The sequence below is a fragment of the Chaetodon auriga genome, chromosome 3 (genome assembly GCF_051107435.1).
Source record: "Chaetodon auriga isolate fChaAug3 chromosome 3, fChaAug3.hap1, whole genome shotgun sequence".
NCBI classification, from domain to species: Eukaryota; Metazoa; Chordata; class Actinopteri; order Chaetodontiformes; family Chaetodontidae; genus Chaetodon; species Chaetodon auriga.
Window position 1 is genome coordinate 14,564,017 of NC_135076.1, and position 23,388 is coordinate 14,587,404.

Genomic DNA, 23,388 nt, shown 5'->3' on the forward strand with positions numbered 1-23,388 from the left:
TCCTTGGTCTCTTTACGTGTTCGATCCACTAATACACTGTCTTTGTTTTTTGTTTGTTTGTTTTTTTCTTGCATTTGTCGACTCAACAGACGTTCCAAAGAATTTCACTGTCAAGTGGGCCACCAAGACCACAGTGGTCCTTGCATGGAAGTTTTCTGAAAGCAGGTCTCCATACAAATGCACGGTGAGTTGAATGCAGGGCAAAAAAAATATTACAACTGTCAGCAAAGTATGGTTTAATATAAAAATAAAACTTATCATAAGCTTTCTGAAAATCCAAATTTCTGAAATCCCATTCTGAAATCCCCAATTATCATTTACCATCTATTGAACTCCAGATTGAGTACAACCGTCAAAGGATGGATGTGGATGCCAAGCAGATGAGAGTACTCATCACTGGGCTGAAGCACAACACCACCTATGAGTTCAGGGTGACCTGCCAAGAAAGCATGGATGGTGGGCCAAGACACCGTGTGGTTGCCAAGACTGCGCCTCTCATCCTGGTCAAGAAACCCAAGCTAGACATCTACGCAGAGCCCGACAATATGCTCACCATGTCCTTCCCACCGGTCGATAACAAGGACGTCAAGTGAGTGTAGTGTGCTGAAAGATGGGTTCTGCAAGCTCTGTCTGAGTTATCTTTGAGGGTTAAGCAATTTAGGTTTAAGTCACAAGATGCTTGGAATCTGATGTGTTATGGATTGAGATCTGAAGATGTCTGAGTTGTGTTGAAGTGGAAGTTTAGGTCTTAGGATTTCTGACATGCTGATCCTTGTATGACCCCTTGCAGGTACTGAATTATCACTTAAATTCCCTGTTAACCCCTGTCAACAGTCATGATAATAATATTGACAATAAAAAAGTTTATTTATATAGCACCTGCCACCCAAGAAATGCTGCTTAAAGTGCTTTACAACAAAAAAAATTACATGCACAAAGTGCATAACATAAAAAGAGACATAGAAACAGGAAGAGAAAATTAATAGAAAATAAGATGGAGAATAAAACCCACTTGATAACAATAATAAAAATAAGATAAAGATACATAAAAACAGAGATAGACTGCCATAATGAATGTATGGAGGATAAAACCTGCTTGATAATAATAGTAAAAATAAATAAAAAGGATCGAAATACAGAGACTGCATAACATAAGATGGAAAAGAAACCTAATTGAATAATAATAATAAAAGAAAGTTAAAAATAGAGCACATAGAGTGCATATAATCAACCAAAATACAACATTTTAAAAGAAGTGCAGCTGTGCATAAGTACATGGCAAAGCACAAAAGCCGTTATCAGGAGTATCATAGCTAGTTTTTAGCTTTCTTTTGAAAATATTCAGCCAGCTGGCTTCCCTGCTATCTATAGGTAGTGTGTTCCAGAGCTTTGGGGCGTAACACACAAAGCCTGCATCACTGATTTTCATTCGGATGTTTCTGGAAACCTCCAGTAAAGCAGCGGCAGATGATTGCAGTGTTCTTGAAGGCACAAGGAAGTTTAGCTTGTTGGAGCCCATTAAGGGCTTTGTATATGAGGAGGACCTTAAAATCAATTCTCATGATTAGAGTTATGATTTTTTTGGTGCTGGGGAATCAGGCTGTTGGGCAGTAATTGCATGTTTGAGAGCATGTTGAAAGAGGGGCTTATTTTTTATTCATGTGACTTCTATAATTTGGTGCTGTATTTCCAGGAACTTCTATGTGGTTGTGGTGCCACTTAAGAGGACCCCAGGAACTGTCAAAAACCTGAAGAACCCTGACGAAATGGACATGGAAGAGGTAGGATATTTTAGGTTATTCTGGTACTCTAGAAATGTTAAGGTTAATTGGTTGCACTGGGTCCAAAAGAATGAGGCATATGTAATAGGAAGAGGCAACTTCAAAACCTCAGTAACGCATATTTTATTTTGCAGGGACTGACCTCTTTTCCCTCCACTAACAAAACTGTGTTTTTTGGAAGGGATTCCAGAGACACATGTTTGTGTTATTAACAGTTGCACGTGCAAGGCAAATTGCATTGTACACATCATGTACCAGACATGGACACACACAATACAGACATAAGTACATCTCAGCTATGCTAATTTATCCCTCCAAGCATGCAGAAGAGAGAATTACACAGTCTTCTCCCACTCTTGCCATAGCCTGGGGTCACCTTGAGTGCCAGATCAACAGCAACCATCCCTATTGGATTTGGGATTACACACATTCCCTCCGCTTAGTGCTCGACTGTGTCTGCAGTTTGAAATGAATGAGAGGACTTGGATGTTGGGGAGGCTGGAGCCTGGTTACATGGAACTTTGCCAGACAGTCAGCACCTTTTTGAATCCAAGGGTGCAGTTATACCTGCAGTGTGTTTTCTTTGGTATCAGTCAGTTCACTGAAAGGGATCTTGTTCATGTACGGAACAGATGCTTAAATCTACAAGTAACTCACTTATTGGAAACATTTGACAACCTGTAATAGATATGCATTATCATTTTAATCTGTTTTATCTGTTTTCTTGGAAATGATCTGTCAATTAATTTGGGACTGATGCTGTAGAAACTGCAAAAACAAAAGAGGATACAAAAAGGAACACGTATAAAGGCAAATGTACACTAATACAATTTTGCATGAACCAGTTGTTGCGGGATGTGAGCCCGAAGCGTCGTTCACGCCGTCAGCTGGCTCAGCTGGACCAGAGGAAGCCCTATATCACGGCCTGCTTCAGGCAGCTGCCCCCCAGCTTCACGGTGGGATCTGACCACCGCCACAGCATCTGTGAGAACAAGCCTCTTGAACCTGGCCATGAGTATGTCTTCTTCCTGCTGGCTGAACTCAATGCCACCAGCGGGGTGAGTTATTACTTCCACCCAGTTCAGTTGACTTTTAGTCAGTTTTGTTTGTAGAGTAGATTTAATAATTCAGTTCTGTTCATTTAATCATGGTTCATTTCAGTTTTGCTCATCTGAATCTAACACATTTCAGGTCTATTTAATATAAATATAATCCATTTCACCCAGTCTTTACGTTTTTGTCCAGGTTGTACAGGTTAGTTTGGGTATTCTCAGCTCACTTCACTTCTTTGAACTTCACTCGTCTCTTGCATGTATTTTGCTGTAACCTGGACTGTGTTTCATGTGCTACGTTAACTTCTGCCTGATTTACCTTTTCAGAAAATGTTTGCTACCAGCCCTTACACCGACACAGTGATGACTCCTGAGCTGGTGGTGGACCCCCTCCCAGTGGAGACTGGTGACGGACTCATATGGGTGGTGGGCCCAGTCCTGGCAGTGGTCTTCATCATCTGCATCGTCATTGCCATTCTCCTGTATAAAAAGTGAGTTGGTTTGGGATTGTTTTTTTGTTAATTTTATTTTGTGAAGAATGCAGTTGGACCTACATTTGGAAAAATAACATTGTTCAACCTCACATGATAGAAAATAACACTCAGGGTTCGGGTCAGTATAAAAGACACTGACTTTCTTTCAACCGAACTACACCCGCCAACTGCTTCACTGTGCAGAAGGAAGCATTTATAGCTAACTGATACAGCTAGCTCACGCTACAGCTCAGCCGGGGAGGATGCCATTAATGTTTTCATCCTGCACTGTCACAAACTTGATGCCTCTCATCGAGTATGCTTGAGTATGCTTCTTTCTGTGCAGTGATGCGGTTGGTGGGTGTATTTCTTTAGAAAGAAAATAGTTCCTACATAAAACTGCTCACAACAAGGACTGTGGATTATCTTTAATAACTGGGTCATGATCGCTTTGAGCAACACAAGCTGAGGACCATCTAGTTCCATCATAAGGCAGACATCTCTCCAGCTGATATCCAAAGAACTCGGGAACTCACCCAAAACAATCCAGATGGATAAATAGCACTACAGCGAAGAGGTAAAAAAGAAAAGAAAAAAAAAGATTTTGGGGCCAACTCTGCCTTTAAGATACACAGGGAACTGAACCTTTTAGCTTTGCATTGTTAGTGCCTTGCTCCACCCACTGGTCTACACAAGCAAAACAACCGATTCATTCATGTTTTCGCTAAATCAGATAGATGTGCTGGAAATTTCAGTCCTTTTTTCTCAACCAGAAACACACAATGGAGATTTTCTTGTCATTTGATGTTGAACCAGTTATTTGCAGTGTTACTGGGGAATCAGGGTGTTGAAAATAATTGCATGTTAGGGAGCATGTTGAAAGAGGGCCTTATTTTGTATTCATAGCAGCATGACAAGACCCAACAACATTGTTGCATGTAAATATGAAAGAGCTTTTCTTGTGAAAAAGATGGTTGTGGGAAGTGAGGGGGTTGGAGAAAGGAGAAAGGAGGAGATTCTTTGAGATGGTGCTCTGTAATTGGACTAAGAATGGTGCAATCTGTAAAGAGATGTCACCGATATGTATTTAAACAGGTATATATTTTAAAAAATAGCTCATTCTGGAAAGAATACTCCATAAATATGTTATGACAATGTTGCCCAAGTTACTTGGGTTCATTTAACTATTACTAATTAAAACCTATGCTATTAATTAGCATAATAATTAATTTTTCAGTACTGAGTGACCCTATTTTGTAGTGGTGGACATCAAACTAATGAATCTTAGAGGAGTCAGCTCATTTCCTGCGACTAGCCTGAACTCCTGTTCCTCAGCATCCTGGGGCTTTGGATCATACGTATACAGTCAATATTTCCCCCTTGTTTTACAGTTAGTTGTAGCTTTTAGTCTCAGTGACTGCAAGTCCCAACTGAACAGTGGTGTAAGAGGTCACCCAACATACCAGGGATGATCCGTGAATTATTTCAAGGGGGCCAGGGCTGGTGTGAACAACACAAGTTCAGTTTGTTACTGTCAGATGATCCCTGACTGTCTGACCTTGCCTTACCTCCATCTTGGTGGTTAGGGAGAGTAACATCTCTCCTTGGATCTCTCTCTTTTTTTCTCTCTTCTCTTTGTCTCCCCCTCGCTCTCCCATCTCCCCGTCCATCTCTCCCTGGTGAATAGTGTTTCCCGGGTCTGCCCTTGGCCCTGACATTCCCCTTTCCCATCTGTATCTGCACCCTCGTGCACACACATTAAGCCACACACGTACATAGATACACAGATATAAACTCACGAACACATGCACTTACTCGCACATTTCATTGAATGCTCACTTGTTCTCACACACTGACACATGTACGCACACGCACACACACGCACGCACACACCTCCTCCAAATGCTGATGAGCTTTATCTCGCATTTTGCGAGCCCAGCAGTGACCCCTGTGAATTTTAAACTGCTCTCTATTGATTTATCTCTCTTCTTGCCTCCCCCTTCTCCCTTTCTCCTTGTGTGTTGTGTTTTCACCATCTTTATATATTTATTTGACTCCTATTGCTTTCTCTGGAAACAGCAAACCTGACAGGTAAGGTTTAGCCGTACTTTATTGCATTTACAGGGGAAGAGAAAGTAGCCTGCCTCAGCAAAAACGATGATTAGTGAAGGAGAATTTTGCGTACTTGATACGCGTTCTCAGCTCTCTCATTCTTGCTCACTAAAAGTTATTCTGTTGTTCTTGTTGTTGTACGTCTTCCCCTCTTTCTACTCTTCGTTTGTCTTACTCTCCAGCCGCAAAAGAAAAGAGTCAGAGCCACGCACAAAATGTCTGCTGAACAATGCAGACATTGCGCCCCACCACCCTACAGACCCTGTGGAGATGAGACGCATCAACTTCCAAACTCCAGGTACAGGACGGACACACAACACGTACACTGAGGAACAAAAACACAAGCAACACACATCGGTATAGTTAAAACTGATATAGTGTACATACAATATGTGTGGCTGCACAGCATTTGTCTACATTGGCGTGTCAGTAAAATCTAGATTTTCATTTTCACTGACAACATGAAAGGTGTGAAGAAGGAAGTGTACTCATCCAGCTTCAGGTGTGACATCCTGTGAAACTTGCAAAGACTCCTGCCTCAACATCCCCGTGAAGGAAAACTGGCATTTTCTTATTGTCATGTTTTTCACAAATATTAATATAGTTTCATGTAACATTGTACTGACTAGAGACTTACTAGAGGTGTCTGTCCGCTTCCCTTTTAACAACAACAAAGTAGAAAAATAAATAAGTGAAAACACAAGTTGATTATTGAGATGGTAACATTAAATGGTCTTCATTTAGACCTCCATATAACTACTTTTGATTGTTGGATAAAAGCTGGCCTGTTAAAAAGCCATCTATGTCTTGTATTTCATTGGCCTAATTGGTTTCCAGTGGAGCGCCTGCCATCTCTGCAGTGACAGTGTTGAGTTCAACATTAGGCTAATCTACAGGTTTTATTGAGGAAAAGGCCAAAGTACTTACCTACATAGTAATTCATTACCTTTGCTGTAATGAAGCTGTTTCAGAGGCTTGTTTTGGCCTGCAAAGAACAAAGTTTTGCAGGAACCTCAAAATCCTTATTTTTGAAACCTACTGAAAAGGAAAGCAAATTTTATAATGTGACGTGTTAATTAGCAGCAGCTCTAATCCAAAAATACTATTATTGGCTGTCAAAAGGCCATCTTGGCCAACATTACTGTGGGCAAGTGAAGACACACACCTGCAGAGGACCTTCCTTCTTGACACTAAATAATTATTTTACAGCGAAAATGTTTTATTGAAGACAAAACCTAAATGTGCAGTTATGTGTTTTAATATACACATGACTTACATGTATAGTCATAGCAGATTGTGACATTGGCACACGCGTGCACACAGCCTACGCAGAGATTAGCTTTTCACAAATGATGCAACTTAAAGTTAAATTTATGCTGCAGCAGGAATTATGTCCATGAAGTGCTCCCACATCATGCTGTTTGACATCATGTGCCTTCATAACTGCCCTCATATTTGTGTTTACCATGTCCCCATGTAACAATTAGCCATTTACCAATAACAAATAGTTAAAAATGATGTCTGTTGTTGGACTTAATGTTTTCATGTTGGACAAAAATTCTGTTTTGAAGTCCTCTTAGGTTTTTACCTGTTTCCTCTTTTGTCTCACTTTCTGTCTGGTGTTCATCCGAGCTAAAGCCTGGTGTTAACAACAGAGCACATTTGATCCCACACTTGTTCTCTAAGGCTTCTCCGTCTTCCTCCTGCCTCCTTTTCAGGCCCATTATCTATCGGCCTGTCTACAGTTTGTTGTTATTGGTTGGAATCATGGTGGAACCAAGTTTGCTTTTTTTGTGTTTGTTATTTTTGGTTGAGTTACGTTTCCACTGCCTAATTGCAAGCCACGATCAGCCTGGTCGAACGATGTGCAAGTAGCATGTTTGCGGGCCAGTTTTGGAACCTCTCATCCTGCCAGGTTAGAGGTTTTTGGTGAATGAAAGTTCTAACAAATCAGATTGCCATCCCAGTGGTTATTTTCCACTCGATGGTTCAATTGTATTTTCTGTACCCCCCATTTTATTTGACAGAAGACTGAGCGCTGCATTTTGAGGAACTTCAAATGCATTGTTCTCACCTGCCCAAGCAAATGACAGAAAAGGAGTAAATCTTCCAGAGGCGGAATAAACCAAATAAATCCACCCTTTTTTTTCCGTGCGCTCCCTCATTTCTTTTCAATTTTTTTGCCTCCTGCCTTTCTGTCTCCCAGCCGAGTCATCTCTCAGCCATCCATCTGTCATCCACAGCCAGTCTCAGCTCCATCAAAAGGCTTGGATTTCAAAATGGAGCGTTTCTCTTCAGCTTCTTTGGGAGCCCAGTTGTGCCGTCTGAGTTTGTATCTTGGAAAAAAAAAAAAAAAAATGGCTTCTTCACATCAGAGGGGAGAGATAGGAGGATGAAAGGAAATGCACAAACCCACTTACACGCAGAAATGTGGAAGTTCAATTTATTGTCGTCATCTTTGTCTTGCTTGGTATTCAGAGCCCTTCCAGTGCCTCTATAATGACAAGGTTATAATGGCCATTCCTGCTATTTGTCTCCCTGACTTCCAGCACATTCCATTGTGCCCTCGACTGTCCTCCCTTCCTTAAATAATAGAAACACTTGTTACAATCTCTTGCTCTCTTTAACATGACATTCACCAATACATGCTGAGACCTCTCTTTATATATGACAAGCTTTCTCATTCGACAGCCCTGCCTTTGTTCCGCAGGATTGGGCGATGTTGTTATCTCCGCACCCGGGGAATTTAATTTGAATGGACATTTTAGCCCAATTAAGTGGGCCGGTGAGCATTTGTGAACATCCCCATCAGCTAATAGCGACCATTGTTCAAATGAGCATACTCCCAGTGCACTTATCCAAGGCCTCTCCAAACCAGCAGAGCATATGCCACATCGGCAATGTGTGCTCACTGACCCCTAGTGCTCGAGAACAAAAAATATGTTTTTGATTAGGCTTCCTGTAAGCTAAGCTTGGCTAATGCGTTAGGGGGAGTGTGTACGTTGTGCACGTGCGCTCGTGCATTTGTGCTTTAAAGCCTGTAGGTCATATGACAGCCTCACAGTGACATCCCATAACTCCTTGGGGTGCAGAGTGGCTCATTTTGTCATTATCTTCATTGGTGCCTGGGGTTTAATTGGCAAATGGGGCCAAAGTAATGAAGCAGCACGATCTGCTGTCTATCTCCAACCAACCCCCCCCCCCCCCCCCCCCCCCCCAGCTTTAAGTACTCACTCTTTTCTCTCTCTCAGTTTTTCAGTGTGTGTCTCTCTTTCCTTTTATCTCTGTTTCTTATTTTACTCTTTTCTTCCCAGTATATGCAGTTAAAACAATCTTATTTTCTGTTTAAAGTGATATAAATTACTGTTACATTACTGTTCTGGCTTAACTTAAAAACTGCAAATGAAAAAAACAGGTGACAGGTTTCACTCTGGGTTTACTCCTCAACCTGTCTCTGACATATTCTTTATTTATATCGTCTCCTTCTGTGTTTCTCTTTATCTCCCCCCTCCAGAAGACAAAACTTCCACATTTGAGTCTGTGAAAATTCAAACATTTTCTTGCAGACGGCAACACGCACTTGCAGAACCCACTGACACAAGCCAATCGCTCGCATGCATCAGCAACCTACTTGTTTCTCCAGATTACAGCAGCGGCTGCAACAACCGTGCCCTCCTCCTCACAAACAGCCCCCTGCGAAACACACACACACACACACACACACACACACACACACACTTACACATAAACATAATCAGACATGCCTACCTCCTGCTGTGATGAATGACGTTTGGAGACAGTGGATCAGACCACCCCCCACTGGGTTTAATTAGTCATTGTCACAAATCAATTAGGGAGAGGGGGAAGTTCGATGTCTTCATCTCTCTGCGCTCATTTGGCGCCACTGGCCTGACGTCTCACTTTGACGTCAGTGCAGGTAAACCCAGCAAAACTCAATTTAGCAGCTTTTATTCTGAGAATTGAGCTCAGCACTGTTATTGAGCCGACTAATCATGTTAATTTTTCCCTTTTAAGGTTAAAAATAATAATACAGCTCATTTTGGCTCCCGACTGAGATTGACCCTGCCTGCCTTTTGACTTTATCAAAGAGAAACTCTTATATGTTTTGTGGAAAAGGATGGAAAGTTTTTTTTTTTTTGAAAACTTCTTTTCATCATTCTACCTGCATGTCGGAGTGCCTTGCCTTTCTCACTTCTCATACATGCTCTGGAACAAATCATCTGTTTTCTCTGGATCAAAGTTGCCATCTTTGGGTGATGCCACCCCTTCTCATCCCTGAGCGACCCCGTTGATCTGATTTCAGCTTTCAGACCGGGCAGAATTTATTTCCCTTTGCTTGATGGGCAGGTTGGCAGCTTCCCATCAGGCTGCATCTCTTAGCCACGTGTCTGGCTAATGTTGTCACAGATGGCTCCTTGCTGCCTGAACAGTTGAGGAGACCTGAGTCTACCCGGACGTACCATCACTGGCTGCAGTCTCGGAGGACTTCTCCTTTGGAGCAGATAAGACTTTGAACCATCAGCGCGCTCCTCGGAGCTCTGACTCCCATCAGCTCTGGCTCCACAGCTGTCAGCAAAGAATGTGGACACTTTTCCACACCTTTCACTCCCAATGTCTCAGCACGGAGCTGCAGACAAAGACAACTTTCAGAGTTAGCTTTCACCAGGAAACATAAGCTGTTTTTTTCCCCTCTCTGTCTCGTTCTCATTCCTGTCAATGGGCCCTTCCAACTGGTGTTTGTGAAAGCTTCGGGATAGCGAATCAATTTTCTTATCCCTGATCTCTTTGACTGTTGATATGGGGCTTGGCAGAAGGGTTTTCTCAGCTGGGGCATTGGAGGCTGATGCCCATGGCTAACCAGTCTGCTCCTGAGGAGGACTGTAGCGGTTAAGATCTGATAATGTTTGCCCTACTTTTTCATGTCTGCATGGCAGTCTGGTCTTAAATCTGTCAGTCAGGCCACCATGAGAAGGGCCTGATTTTACTAATGGTATACTGTTGGTTAAAAAAAAAAAGAAATCTTTTGCCTTTGTGTTGTATTCATTGGCCTTTTATCATTTTGCACATTTTTATGTTTTTGTTTTTATTTATTTTTTTTTTGCATAGCCTTTTCTGTTGCATTACAGCCTTTTGAAACCGTTTTCCTTATGTTTGCTGTTCTTTACAGATTCTGGTCTGAGCAGTCCTCAGAGTGAAGCAGATTTTGGCTATGAAAGTTAGTCTCTATGCTGTCAGCATTTGTGTACCAGCTTTCTTTATCTTTTTTCTAGCACCGCTTGCCTCCATTTACAAATACATAATTTGCATTTGTTTGTTTTTTCACATTATGCAGCAAAATCTCAGCACTAATTAATTTGATGTTGGTTTCTATTGGTATACTGGCCTTTTTTTCTTTTTTTTCAGTGGATGTCAGTCACTATATTCACTTGGGCTGTTGGCTGTGCATTAATCCACCATGCATATATAACCTGTGCGATCACGTCTACTGATGTAGAGATGGTTGAGAGGTGTTTTTTCCGCAGGAGTACAATCTCTGTTACCCCTCTACCTCACCTCCTTGTTGTTGTCCCCCTTCTCCTTCCTCCTCCTCCTTCACCACCACTGCTCCATTTCCAGTCTGAAGTAACGGGGTCTTTTCTGCGCGCAGAGATAACGAGCAGAATTAATTAAAGCAGTGGCAAACAATAGCTCGACATTTGATCACCCCCCCTCTCCCTGCTCACTGCAAAAGGATCACTGGAGAGAAAAAACAGGGATCCTGGTTTTCCTCTCACCCCTTTATTTTCTTTGCTTAGCCACAGACATACTTCTTCCCTTTTATATGGAAATAGGATCATAAATAGGCTTTTGGAAAGAGAAACTGCTTTGGCTTATCAAAAAGAATCATTATATTTCTCAGGCGCATCGACTGCGGATCGGGAGATTGGAAATGTGTAATTAGACGCTAGTTTGTTTTTCTGTGTTCATTGATCAGATTGTTGATTGCGGTGAATAAAATGGAAAAATCTGTACATGGATAGGAAAAAAGCAGTGGGACGTGTTGAGGAGAAAGATGAGAGCTTTGGCATGGGGCGAAGGGAATAAAAAACAATTTGTCCTTGAGTGACTTTGCTCAAGTACGGGTCAGGGCAAAGCCTAGTTATGAAAGCAAATCTTCTCTTGGATAAACACAGCAATGTGCCGTGCAGTGTGTAAATGACAAAATGAATCAGGCGCCATCGACTCGTTTGTCTCGAGAACAAAACAAATGGGTGAGGTTGGAAAAGTACACTGAGCGAGAGAAATAGACAAACAGCACAAACAGATTGGTTTAGCTGTGAGCTTCATCTGTGTAAACATGACAACTTATAGCTTCAGTTATGCTGGCAAAGGGGAAGGCGGAATAAAGGTAAAATAATGGATTTGCAGTTTTAAGTATTTAAATTGTTTTCGTACAAGTTTCCCGAAAGTTTGAGGGAATAAACAAACACTGGTGTGTATAATTTTCAGTCTATCCCGCTAGTAGCGCACCAAGCTCTATTTGGATATCTATGTCAACATTTTGGCCTGATATATCTCTCTAACTGTAGCAGGCACTTATACATGCAGACAGTAATGTGGGCAGTAAACACAAACTGAAAGGAACTGATGGAGTTTGTCAGTAACTCATCGACTCAAATGCACACAGACACATATAGAGTAAAGTACACAACCACACACACACACCAACACAACACAGACATTCTTTGATCTCCCCTCTCTTGTTCTCTCAAGGAGAAGTGAGGGCCCCTCGTTTGCATACGCGTTTACTTATTCCGCTCGTAGCTTCTGATACCTTTTCCCTTTGAATTTGAGGCAAGAAGACTGACAACCAAACTTAATTTGCAATATTTCCTCTTTTTCTTGATGCTCATCTCAATTAATTCCCTCACCAGAAGTGATTAATAACTCCGTGTCATTCTCAAGTGGTGCCACCGCGATCTGCATGCTTTGTCAGAAAGTCAAGTATGAATAAATAAACACGCAGCTTTGTCCAAATACGCTAATATCATTTGAATTCTCCCAGTTCCCTTTGAGGTTTTGGGTTAATATTTTAAGGTTTCTGAATAAAAAAAAAAAAAGAACTTCAACATAGGCTTTAAAAAATCAGAAGAAAATTGTTAATGTAGTCAACATCATTTAAATGATCCATTAAAAACGGAGCGGGTGTTTGTTGCACAACTCTCGTCAAGTAGGCCGTTAATGCAGTGTGTCCGTTCATTTTCCGGAGGATGTCACGGCATCCAGTGTCATCTCCTCATTTGTCTCATGTATGCATTGTAATCTTTGTTAATCTTCATGTAATTGACACTGCTGCATTGTTCTCTCAGTGTAAAATAAATTACCATTACTAATGAAGATTGTCAGTACAAAGAGTTGGGCTCCCTCTCTTAAGCACAACAAAAGCAGCCAAAACGCCAGTGACCCCCTTGACTTTGGGAGGGATATTAAACATTGTGAGCAAAGGAAAATTAAGGATGGTTAATGTGATTATGCCGATTTGCATGCCCAATTAAGCCTCTGTAACTTTTTTTGTCAAGTGATCTCAACATTTTGTCAACTTTTGACCTCGTCACTCGGCAGGAAAAGGGACCTCTTACTAGAATATGAAAGCATTAAGTATTGCCTGTCTGCATGCGGGGACACAGCCACAATCTATGGCTGCTTCATATTCCATTACATGGCCTCAGCATTATGTTCGTAAATGGATTAGTGACTGCAGTGCACAGCAGTGCCGATAATGTTGTAGCAGCAGCAACACAATATTCAGTGCATATTGGAGTGAGCCAAAAAAAAAAGATAAATCCCACAATATTCCCCAACTGAAAAGTTCTTTCTGGGAATTTCCTTGGTATAAATGACAATGTATTGGACAGGCAACTGAGAATCCTTAATTTTTTGTGATTTTGGAAGGTAAGGGTGTTCATCTTTGAGCCAGTGGGTTGAAGAAACAAGCAGATGGAGGAAAGCTTAGAAACAGCATCTTGCTTGCTTTGTATTGGCTGGCTGGAATGGAGCAGCTCACTGTGTCACTCAGCATCACTCACACTCCTAAACCTCCTTATTGCCCTCCCCACCTCCCCTCCCATGAGCCCCCAGGTCAGGGCTCCGTTCTTGAATAAGTACCTTTTTATGGAGGTCAGAACAGTCAAAATTGTCACCATGCTAACATCACAGCATAACAAGAGCATTATATATTACGGCTACAGTAGAGGCAGGCCTGTGGGAGACGTCAGGCCTCATCCAGATTGACTGTCTCATAGTTTCTCTCTCATCTTTCTTTTTGACTAAGGATGGTACTGAAGTTTAAATGTGGAATAAAAAAAACAATACAGTACTCATGTATAGGTTATGAGAAAAAACTACTGGACTTCAGTCTGGAATTTTGTTAGATCTGGCTCAAGTAAAACCATCCTTAAAGACATATTTCCATCACAGTTGATTTTTCACACCAACTAGTGATCCAGTACTGAGTCATCCTCTGTTTTGCTGGTAGCAGCCATGCTGAAAGTAAATATTACTTTTGATTATCTTCAATGAGGAGAACAAGGGATTGTTGTCAACACAAGCATATCATCGATTGAGAAAGTAAAAAGGGCTGTCGTGTTTCATGTCTGTGATTTCACCATCACAACCTTACATTTTTCATCTTCGTGTCCTTTTTAACTCATTCCCCAAGCTATTAAAATTATCGACGGCTCCAAATGTTTGAGACATAATTGGTCTGTGTTTTACTGTGGCTGCACTCAGCAACATTGGTCCTATTGGTCTGTCTATCCAGCATCATGATTATTGCGGGATTTAATACAATTTGGTCCGTTGGTGTATGCTGCCAGCTTCTTTCGCAAATAATCACTTGAAAAAGCTGTTTTTGAGCTCTGGCCTGGTCCAATCAAATGCCTATAACATCACCAAACAATACATCTTTGCTGTGTGTGACATTCACCATGTTCTGCACAAGCTTCCTCACCACTAAAACCTGACTTCCATTTTTATGTAAGTAACAAAGACTCGCCCGTAAGTGGTGAGCTGTGTGATTTTTAAGTTTTGAACTCGTTTCCTATCTGCTGTACTTATGATCTTCCTTTCCTCTCTTCCTGTGCGGAATTTCTCTCAATTTTTTGGCGAGCAGGTATGATGAATCATCCTCCCATCCCAATCTCTGAGTTGGCCGAACACACAGAGCTCCTCAAGGCCAACGACAATCTAAAGCTCTCACAGGAATATGAGGTGAGTGGGCCCAAGGTTCAAAGGTCAGAGTTTCTTCTTCTGAGCACTGATTTCTGTCTGATTGTGTTGTCATTGGAATCGGGCACAGGAGTCCCTGCTTTCCCCAAAGGAAATGCCTGTTCCTCTTCTTTTAAGTCATTTCTTGCCACTTGTTGCCAATGCTGTAGCTGGTGGTGCTCGGGCAATTATGAAATATCAGTTGTTCTCAGCCACTTATTTCCTCAGATATATTGGCAGCCTCAACCTGGCAAAACAAGACAATTGTCATTTTCAATTATATAAAATTTCCCTTGGCGGGTTGTTTCAACTCCTGAACTCCCAAATGCAATTTCCTCACATTGTTGGCTAAATAAAAGAATCGTTCTACTGTAATGCATCCAGTTCTACATCAGGAAGCATGGGTAAAGAAAAGGAAGGGGAATATTTCAGCTGCAAAATGAAACATGTCCTATTGTGATGTTTTCACAGAACGGGGCAACAGTATTGGAGCGAGGAAAAAAGAGACCCCTATAATTGAAGATCGAAGGCTTCAGCTATCTTAAACATTTACTTCAAGAAAACATAATAAGTGTAGTGGCTCAATAAGGCAATAAATAAGTGTTTTAAAATTCTTCGCACACAGCAGTGAACTTAAAGTTAAGATGCTCTTTCTTCCAAGATGGAGATATAGTTCACAGCACTGCATTAACACGTTTTTGGTGAAAAGCACACTGGCAGTCAGGCTGTGTGTGTGTGTGTGTGTGTGTGTGTGTGTGTGTGTGTGTGTAGAGGGGGTAACTGAGCTGTCTGAGCTCTGAGACCGTGGTGGTTATAAATGACACCAGAGTTGATTAGAAATCAGGAGTGCTGAATCAGCTCTCGTTTGCATACAAGCAATATCCCCTCCTCGCCGTCCCTAAATCACGGTGCCTGTCGCCTCGCTGCACGCCAGTACAACATAGGACGCAGGTACACCAGCATAGATTGCTGTCATCATGCCTGCCGGTGAATGTTGGTGGATAATGACTTCTCATAGCGATCCAGTATTTCTTTGGTATCTATTATTCATAAATCCACATCCGGGCTGTGTACCAAATGGACAAGCTTGTTCCGTTCGCGGGGCAGAGAGACGAGAGTCGTGATGCCAAAGTTGACGCTTTGCTACAACTGCAACTTCTAATTACTTGGCTTAGAGAGAGCATTAAAGCGCCCGCTCGTCTCTTCTCCCGCTCTGTCTTTTTCACTCTCTGTCTGTCCCCCTGCCCCTTCCCCCAGCCACCCCCCAGGAAAAATAAATGACCGAATTAAATAGAGAAGTGTAATTTTAATTTTGTTATTTTCTTGATGAATGGCTGCTCGTCCGGGCGCCCTGGCTTGCCAAGCGCAGCTCTACGGGGCTTTGACTGATTGGTTTTTAGCCAGGCGGGATGTGAGGGCGGAGGAAAAATGGAGGGGAGAGAGGAGAAAGGAGAGAGATGAGGTGGGGAGGCTTGGTTAATGATGAAGATTCGGTGAGGGGAGAAAGAGAGGAGAGCAGGGCATCTCAGCTGGAGAGCGGAGATGAAGAGGAGATGATCTGACATACAAACAGCAATGAAAAGGCGGCATCGGTTTTACTTGACAATACTAAAGCCATAGAGTTTGTTATCTATCTCCTGTCAGGCAGCGAGCAGCCATGTCCTGCAAAAGCTGCCTCTTGACAGGAGCTGTCATTCATCTTCGAACGTGTCATCATGGATCATAAGGAGGAGGCCGAGGAAGAAAATCTGCAGTAGTTGCTACAGAATTTGAGTAATTATTATTTAATCTGTTTTTAAATGGGTTGTGGATAGAAAGCCATTCCTTCAAAGTGAATGAAGTCTGGACGACGAAGAATTGAGAAATGTTTCAGGGAAGTGACCTCAGTCGTTACATACACGCGTGCATACACACACATGCTCAGCCTGGAAAGAAAGGGAAAATAACAAGTGACTGCTGGAGAGGGAGCGTAAACATCAGAGAGGAGACGGGAGATGGAGGAAAAGATAATGAGAGACAGAAATATGGACGAAAACGTGGGAGACTTTGAAGATGGAGATAAGGAAAACAGGAACAAAGAAAGAGGGATAGAGATGAGAGGGTAGAAAAAGAGGAAAAGCAGCGGTGATGGAAAGAGACTGAAACAGAAGGGAAGCTCTGATTCCTGTAATGATTGCATGGAAATTGTTAGATCAGGTTTCCATTTGGACTCCTTTCAGCTTCAGTCCCCCCCACCCCACCCACCCTACGCGCCGAAGCCCTAACTGCAAATATCCTTCAAGCCCTCGTCCCCACACCAGCAGAGCGCCAGACGCCTATAAGCAAACACTGACTCGTAATGGAATACTTAATTATCCTGACAAGGGAACAGAATATTTATCTGGAATTGTTGTATTTTAAAGAGGCGGCTGAATTTGTCTTTCACCCGAGTGCCGGGCCTCGCTCCGCCCCCTCCCCTCGAGGGAGAGAGCCGTCGCTTTCATCAATATTGTTATTTGTCATTATGCCCGCTACATTAATGATCTTGATAAAGTACTGTGTGCAGCTGCTGTGAGTATTTAAAGCAGGCAGCGAGCAGATTTTCATGATATCATGTTCTTTTTCCTTTGGGGAAATCACACTCTTCATCTCTCTTCTCCCTCCTCTCCCCTCCCTCTCTTCTTTCTATGATAACATTCAGGTCGTATTGTTATTGCTCAGCCCTTCTGATTTCTTTTTTGTGTGTGCATGTTCTGCCTGTCTCTGCCCCCCCGTCAGTCTATCGATCCAGGCCAACAGTTCACCTGGGAACACTCCAACCTGGAGGTGAACAAGCCCAAAAATCGTTACGCCAACGTCATCGCCTACGACCACTCCCGCGTCATCCTGGCTCCCATCGAGGGTAAGGCTCACCCATCCTCACACTCTTCACCTACGCCACCTCAGAGATGAGCTCAGCTCGTTGCAGATCATTTGGGAAATCCTCATAATTGCAGAGTCAGTTTAAGTAATTAGGAATTTGTACTGGATCGACATATACTAGACCAGATGGGACTAGACAGCGAAGACTAAACTAGAACAGAGCATAGCAGTGCAGAATAGAATATATTAACAGCATCGCCCGCAAAAGATTTTGTTTTCCTGCATTGAATGGACTCGACTTGACAGAATTACAGCAGAATTTTAACTTAATCAGAAAAGACTAAAGAAAGAGGAAGAAAATACAGAATAAGGCAGACTGGGCTGGATTAGACAAGTATTGTTTTGAGCCATCGCAGTAGCATGAAGCAAAAGAGAATAAAACATGAGTGAAATAATTTATAGTGTGTGAAGTTCAGATTCAGTTCAGCAACAAGCAGTGATTTTATAGAACAACTACATTTTGCTGGAGGCTAAACAAAGGACTTGTTTCAGCTCAACTTGGCCCCTTGGAGCTCAGCAGTTTATGGAATTATGTTATTTTGGGGGGGGTTAGGCGAGGACTTGTTTCAGCTCATCTTTGGTGCCCAGCACTCAGTCAGAGTGACCCAGGAATTTAACCAGTGTTTTCACTGTCCCATTTGTCTCATCAGATCGGCCCCACTCTCATGACTTCCCTCTAGCTGCCCACAGACACAGTACTGAGAGTCTCGGAGCCAGAGAAACTCTTCCTCTGACTCCTAAATCTTAAGGGACATTGTCAGAGGTAGTCACCCTTCACCGCTGACATTGTTCTGGCGTCGCATCACCAGAAGAGCTCCCTAACTCCTCACTGTAGTGCCAAACTCCCTACTCCACAATACTCTGCTTTTGTGCGAGCTAACTGCTCCGACTAGATTTCGACATCTTGCAATAGTCGGGCCAATTTGAGGCTGCAACAACATGCATAACAAAATTATCCCAGGGAAAAAATGCCTCGTCCATAAATACATAAATTAATCAAGTCTGAAATTTCTATTTTACACTGCAGTGATTTTGCCATTAGTCGCAGCAGTAGAACAATTCATGCACGCTGCCATTCTCTGTTCACTTAGCTATGACTAAAGCCAAGGCGCCACAGTCGGATTGTGCGACGTGGTATCCCTTTTAATGACATTTGCCTTTCTTTTTCCGCCGTTCATTTTTTTCTTTCTTCTCTTTTCTTCTTCGCCCCCCTCCCCCAATACCTCTCTCTCTCTACCTCTCTCTCCCCTTCTTTTTCTATCTTACTCTTCCTCTCCACCCTGGTTGTTGTCCTCACTGCGTCTCCTCTCTTAAATTAGCCCAGTCGAGTGTTTCATTGTTTGTCGCTTGAGTGAGGAGACGTCAGTCAAAGAGACGTGACTCTCCAACACAGATGCCGCCACACTGGAGTCTCTTTTCAACTGACAGGACTGTGGAAGTTGGTTAAATGGAGATGGGTCATGATCTGTCTTATCACCATCGGATGCTCAGTGTTAGACATACTCTGATTGCTGATTATCTTGTTTACAATGATGACTATTTTGCCTATTTTTTCTCAGAGCAATTTAAAAATTGTTGAGCGATTCTGCACCAAGCTCAAGGACACCTTGACTTTTTGGGTGTAGCACAGTCCACTCCACCACAGCACGATGAGACTGGAGGCTTCTTTCATAGTAACACAACTTTGTAAACGTGGTATCATGAGCATCCCTGGTGAAGCCTCGCAGAGAGCTACATGATTTAGCTTTGAAGTGTTCTCTTACTACTGCCGGCACATTAAAGGACACCACAGAATGCTTTGATAGTTACATGCAGTGAGTGGAAGCAGGATTTTGTGATAGAGCTTACAAGTGCATGTACGACATCCTTGCATTAAAATGTTGCCAGTACACATTCGTCTACCCAGCAATGTGGAGGGGTGCCTTACGGCTAGATTTAGTGGGACCAGTGTGCAACAGAGCATGGTGGTGGGCTGAGAGGGATGGTGGCTGGATCTGCCTCCTGGCCATGGTGGCTGAGTGGCTGATTTACTCCTTGCTATTTTCCATCTTCAGCCGCGCTCCATCTCGGTGGTGGTAAATCAGATGTAGGCCGCTACACCATATCTACAGAAACCAAGGCAGAATCACAGACGTGGAAAAAGAAAATGATAAAAGAGCAGTGCAGGAAGTTGTGACAGTGAAGCAGGTGCTGCATTTGAATCCATTCAAATGGAACAAAAACTGAGGTTTTCTTCACCTCTACTGTAGCAAGGGGGGAGAAAGACTGTGAGACTGTTTGAACATCTCATTTAATCTTGTATTATGTCTTGTTCTCAAAACAAGCACTAAATCTATTGGGCAAGAATAATACCCAGAAAGTCCCAAAAGCTGACATGATCAGCCATATCTTAAGACGCTGCCACTTCTCTGTGGACAATTCCAACATTTTCACAGATGTGAGCCAATTTTCACTTGTTTCGACGATGAAAGGTGTGGAGATTGGCTAATTTACTCGTTCTTCAATTTAGGATCTTTACACCTTCATTGACTGGGAAACAGGGTTAGTGTGTGTGAAAACTGGGAATTATCAAGACAGATGGCACAAAACAAACGGTGCAAATAATAAATTAAGTCAAATAATGAAAAAGTCAGAAACGGATAAACCATCAAACCACCATGTTTCATTGCCTAAATCTTTTTCTTGTTGTTTGTATCTAGGTATCACAGGGAGCGACTACATCAATGCCAACTACATTGACGGCTACAGAAAGCAGAATGCCTACATCGCCACCCAGGGTCCATTACCAGAGACGTTCGGGGACTTCTGGAGGATGGTGTGGGAACAGAGAGCAGCCACTGTGGTCATGATGACCAGGCTGGAGGAGAAGTCACGGGTAAGTCCAGTTTTTGGACTGATGCTGGGCACCATTTCTGCCACTTCAGAATTTTGTTTTTCAAATAAACCTCACAATCAAATCACTGGTTCACAAAATCAAGTACCAGAACCAGCTGCTGGAAATGGCACAGCTTGACAGTCATTCCCAGCTGCACACCTGAACTTCATTGGGAGGTAATCAGATTTCATTTTCTCAAGATGGATTGCTTTCAGAGAAGTGTAGCAATTCGAATGGGGAGGTGAAAGCAGCAGAGAGGGGAGCGATAAAACAGAGTTAACTCAAAGAAGGCCTACCTGTGCACATCTGATAAGCTGGGCTGTGCGTCCGCTGGGAGTACCTTCACAGACTTGGCTTTGTTTTCTCTCCTTATTTGCGATGGAAACGACAAGCTGTTGCATGTTCCCTACAGTGCTGAGAGCTTAGCAAGTTTTAGTGCTCAGAGTGCGCAGTGCAGGAAGCTAAAATTAAATTTCAAGCAACAGAGTTTCTGCAGCACTTGTGACCAGTGCCTCCCACAACCATCTGTTGGTAGAGGAAGTCAGAGGAAAAGGTGCATGGAAAGCAGTGGCTCGGTTACAGAAGGGAGGAATGAGATGTCCGGGTGTGATCACACCAGTCCATTTTGTTTGTTTTCTTTTCATACATTTACATCCATGAGAAGTGGCCACAAGGTGTGCGGGAAGCATATTCTTGGGAAGGTGCTCAGCCTGGTGTCTTTGAGATGAGAAGGAGCACTTTCCAGAGTTAGGAACAGTCCAGTGTTTTTGACTTCACACTTTTTTGTTACCCAGCTACCTCAGAAACACAGATGGTTTCATAGTAAGAAGGCAGCAGCAGCAGCACCGCACAACCAGGGCCATAGCACAAAATTCTGGACCCTGTACATATGCATTCTCTGTGGTCCCCTCCCTGCACCCATAGCTATTCATTCTGGTATCTGTGTGGACCCTCCTCACATGAGGGCCCTGTATACTCAGCGGTTTACAATCACAACCTATTAGATTAAAAAAATGAATTTGTCTGAAATGAAAATAGGAAGCTGTGATCATCGTGAAAAAGCAGAAAAAGCACCTGGACTTTGTTAAGGAAGTCTCTTTAGTGTTTGACAGTCTGATGCCAGTTCTGTTTGCCCGTAGTGACAGCTTGTCATTATGTAAACTGAATAATGAGCTGAAAATGCAGGTGAGCACTACAAAAAGGCAAATGGTATGAGCGTACCTTTACGATGGCTCTACAAAGTTTTGCATTCTTTGCTATCAAGGAGTGGACTTGTCTAAATGTCAAAAAGCCAACTGCGATGCTTCACCCTGTCAACTCAAACCTGTGTCAACATCAGGCTCACTCACCCCAGGTGTCTCCACTCATTTTCCCTCCCTCCATCCCTCTTCAATTGTTTACCTATCCTCCATACTGACATGCGCGTTCCACTCCTGTCAAACGTGATCAAGATTAGCGGGCGGTAGAAGTTGAGTGTCAGCTTGAGCAGGAAATGGGAGAGAAAGCTGGAGAGCAGCGCATCTCTCACTAGCTGTCACATCTCATCTGATGTCCGCTGGCGCATCACACCCCATATTGAATGAATCTTTATTAAGTGGGCTGAGAGGGGAGAGCTGGAGGGAAGCAGGGGTTGTTCAGATATAGGAGAATATAGGAGGAAACAAGATTTGTTTTTTAAGAAAGAGGCTTTTTACTCATCAACTAAAACATTTAGGACATTAGGAGGTTTTTACGTGAGGATCTGAAATGATAACACTTTATCTGGCTTTTACTTTGACAGATGCTTTAGTGAGAAGATTTAATGAGGGATGTAGGCAGGTTTTGTGTGAGGTTCCTGAAGTTAAGCTTCAAGAATGGAGTTGCTGTGGCAGTCTGGTCACATCTGATTAGTCTGCATAGCGCTGTTCCTCAGATTTGAAATAGAGAGAAGCCACCCTGGTGTTTCTGTCAACACTGCCTGGTGTTTCAATCCACAGGAGGGTTTGCTTTATGTCTGGGGTGTGAGCATGATTTGAATTTTTCTTCACTCCATTTATGCGCATGATGGTTCATTATTGGAGACACCTTTTAATAGGCTGTGACATAGATACTGCAACTGATACCTCAATGTCTGTCTCTCTCTCACTTCCAGATTAAGTGTGACCAGTACTGGCCCAGTCGTGGCACAGAAACCTACGGTATGACCCAAGTGACCCTGTTGGACACCATAGAACTGGCCACTTTCTGTGTTCGCACTTTCTCTTTGCACAAGGTAGGAGGATTTATCTCTCTCTCCCACACACATACAAGCAATAAAATACAGCCATTATTTTTATTATCAAGTTTGATAACAGTGACTAATGTTATCCCCATTCGATTTCTGTCCAGTAAACAGGGGGCGAATTCATGGGATGTACCTTGTAAAAACAAAATTTACATAGGCAACAAAAATGATGACATAAACCGTGCGCCCTCTTTCCACTCGATGTAAAAGTACATACATACAGAACCCTTCGTCCTCATCGTCCTTCCATTCCTCCCCTTTTACCTTGTTCAGCTCTCTCGCTCCTCAATAGATCATCTGTTTATGTGCATCTGCCAAATTGGAGCACTTAGGTAAAGTGAGCAGAAGAGAAACTCAATATACATAATTGGCAGACTGCTCTCGTGCTCCTATGCACACACACACACACACACACACACACACACAATCACTGAAACACACATGCAGATAGAAAGTCTCCACACAAATGAAAACATTCTTAGGATGAAGCATTTGCACACGCAGGCTCATGGTGAAGGTTGTGCAAAACCCAAATACATGTATTTACATATCTTGACACACAGAATATGATGTCTCACACACACACACACACGCACACACAGGTACACCGCTGCAGACATGAATCACACACATTAAAATGCATTTAGATACAGTCTCTCACACA

General features: G+C 42.7%; 1 protein-coding gene across 9 annotated transcripts in view; it reads left to right on the plus strand.

The window, feature by feature from the left end:
- The window catches only part of ptprsa (protein tyrosine phosphatase receptor type Sa), a 228,216-nt gene that overhangs the window by 184,992 nt on the left and 19,836 nt on the right, over positions 1-23,388 (plus strand). For 4 of the 9 annotated variants that reach the window (XM_076725431.1, XM_076725441.1, XM_076725447.1 and 1 more), the window contains 12 exons: positions 90-184; positions 339-589; positions 1,694-1,781; positions 2,627-2,839; positions 3,161-3,324; positions 5,386-5,397; positions 5,601-5,716; positions 10,607-10,654; positions 14,591-14,688; positions 17,443-17,566; positions 20,286-20,461; positions 22,593-22,712. In XM_076725431.1, the coding sequence (XP_076581546.1) occupies positions 90-184; positions 339-589; positions 1,694-1,781; positions 2,627-2,839; positions 3,161-3,324; positions 5,386-5,397; positions 5,601-5,716; positions 10,607-10,654; positions 14,591-14,688; positions 17,443-17,566; positions 20,286-20,461; positions 22,593-22,712 (1,505 nt within the window). The remainder of the gene's footprint in view (positions 1-89; positions 185-338; positions 590-1,693; positions 1,782-2,626; positions 2,840-3,160; positions 3,325-5,385; positions 5,398-5,600; positions 5,717-10,606; positions 10,655-14,590; positions 14,689-17,442; positions 17,567-20,285; positions 20,462-22,592; positions 22,713-23,388) is intronic. The other 5 variants (XM_076725484.1, XM_076725474.1, XM_076725499.1 and 2 more) reach the window with 3 other exon arrangements.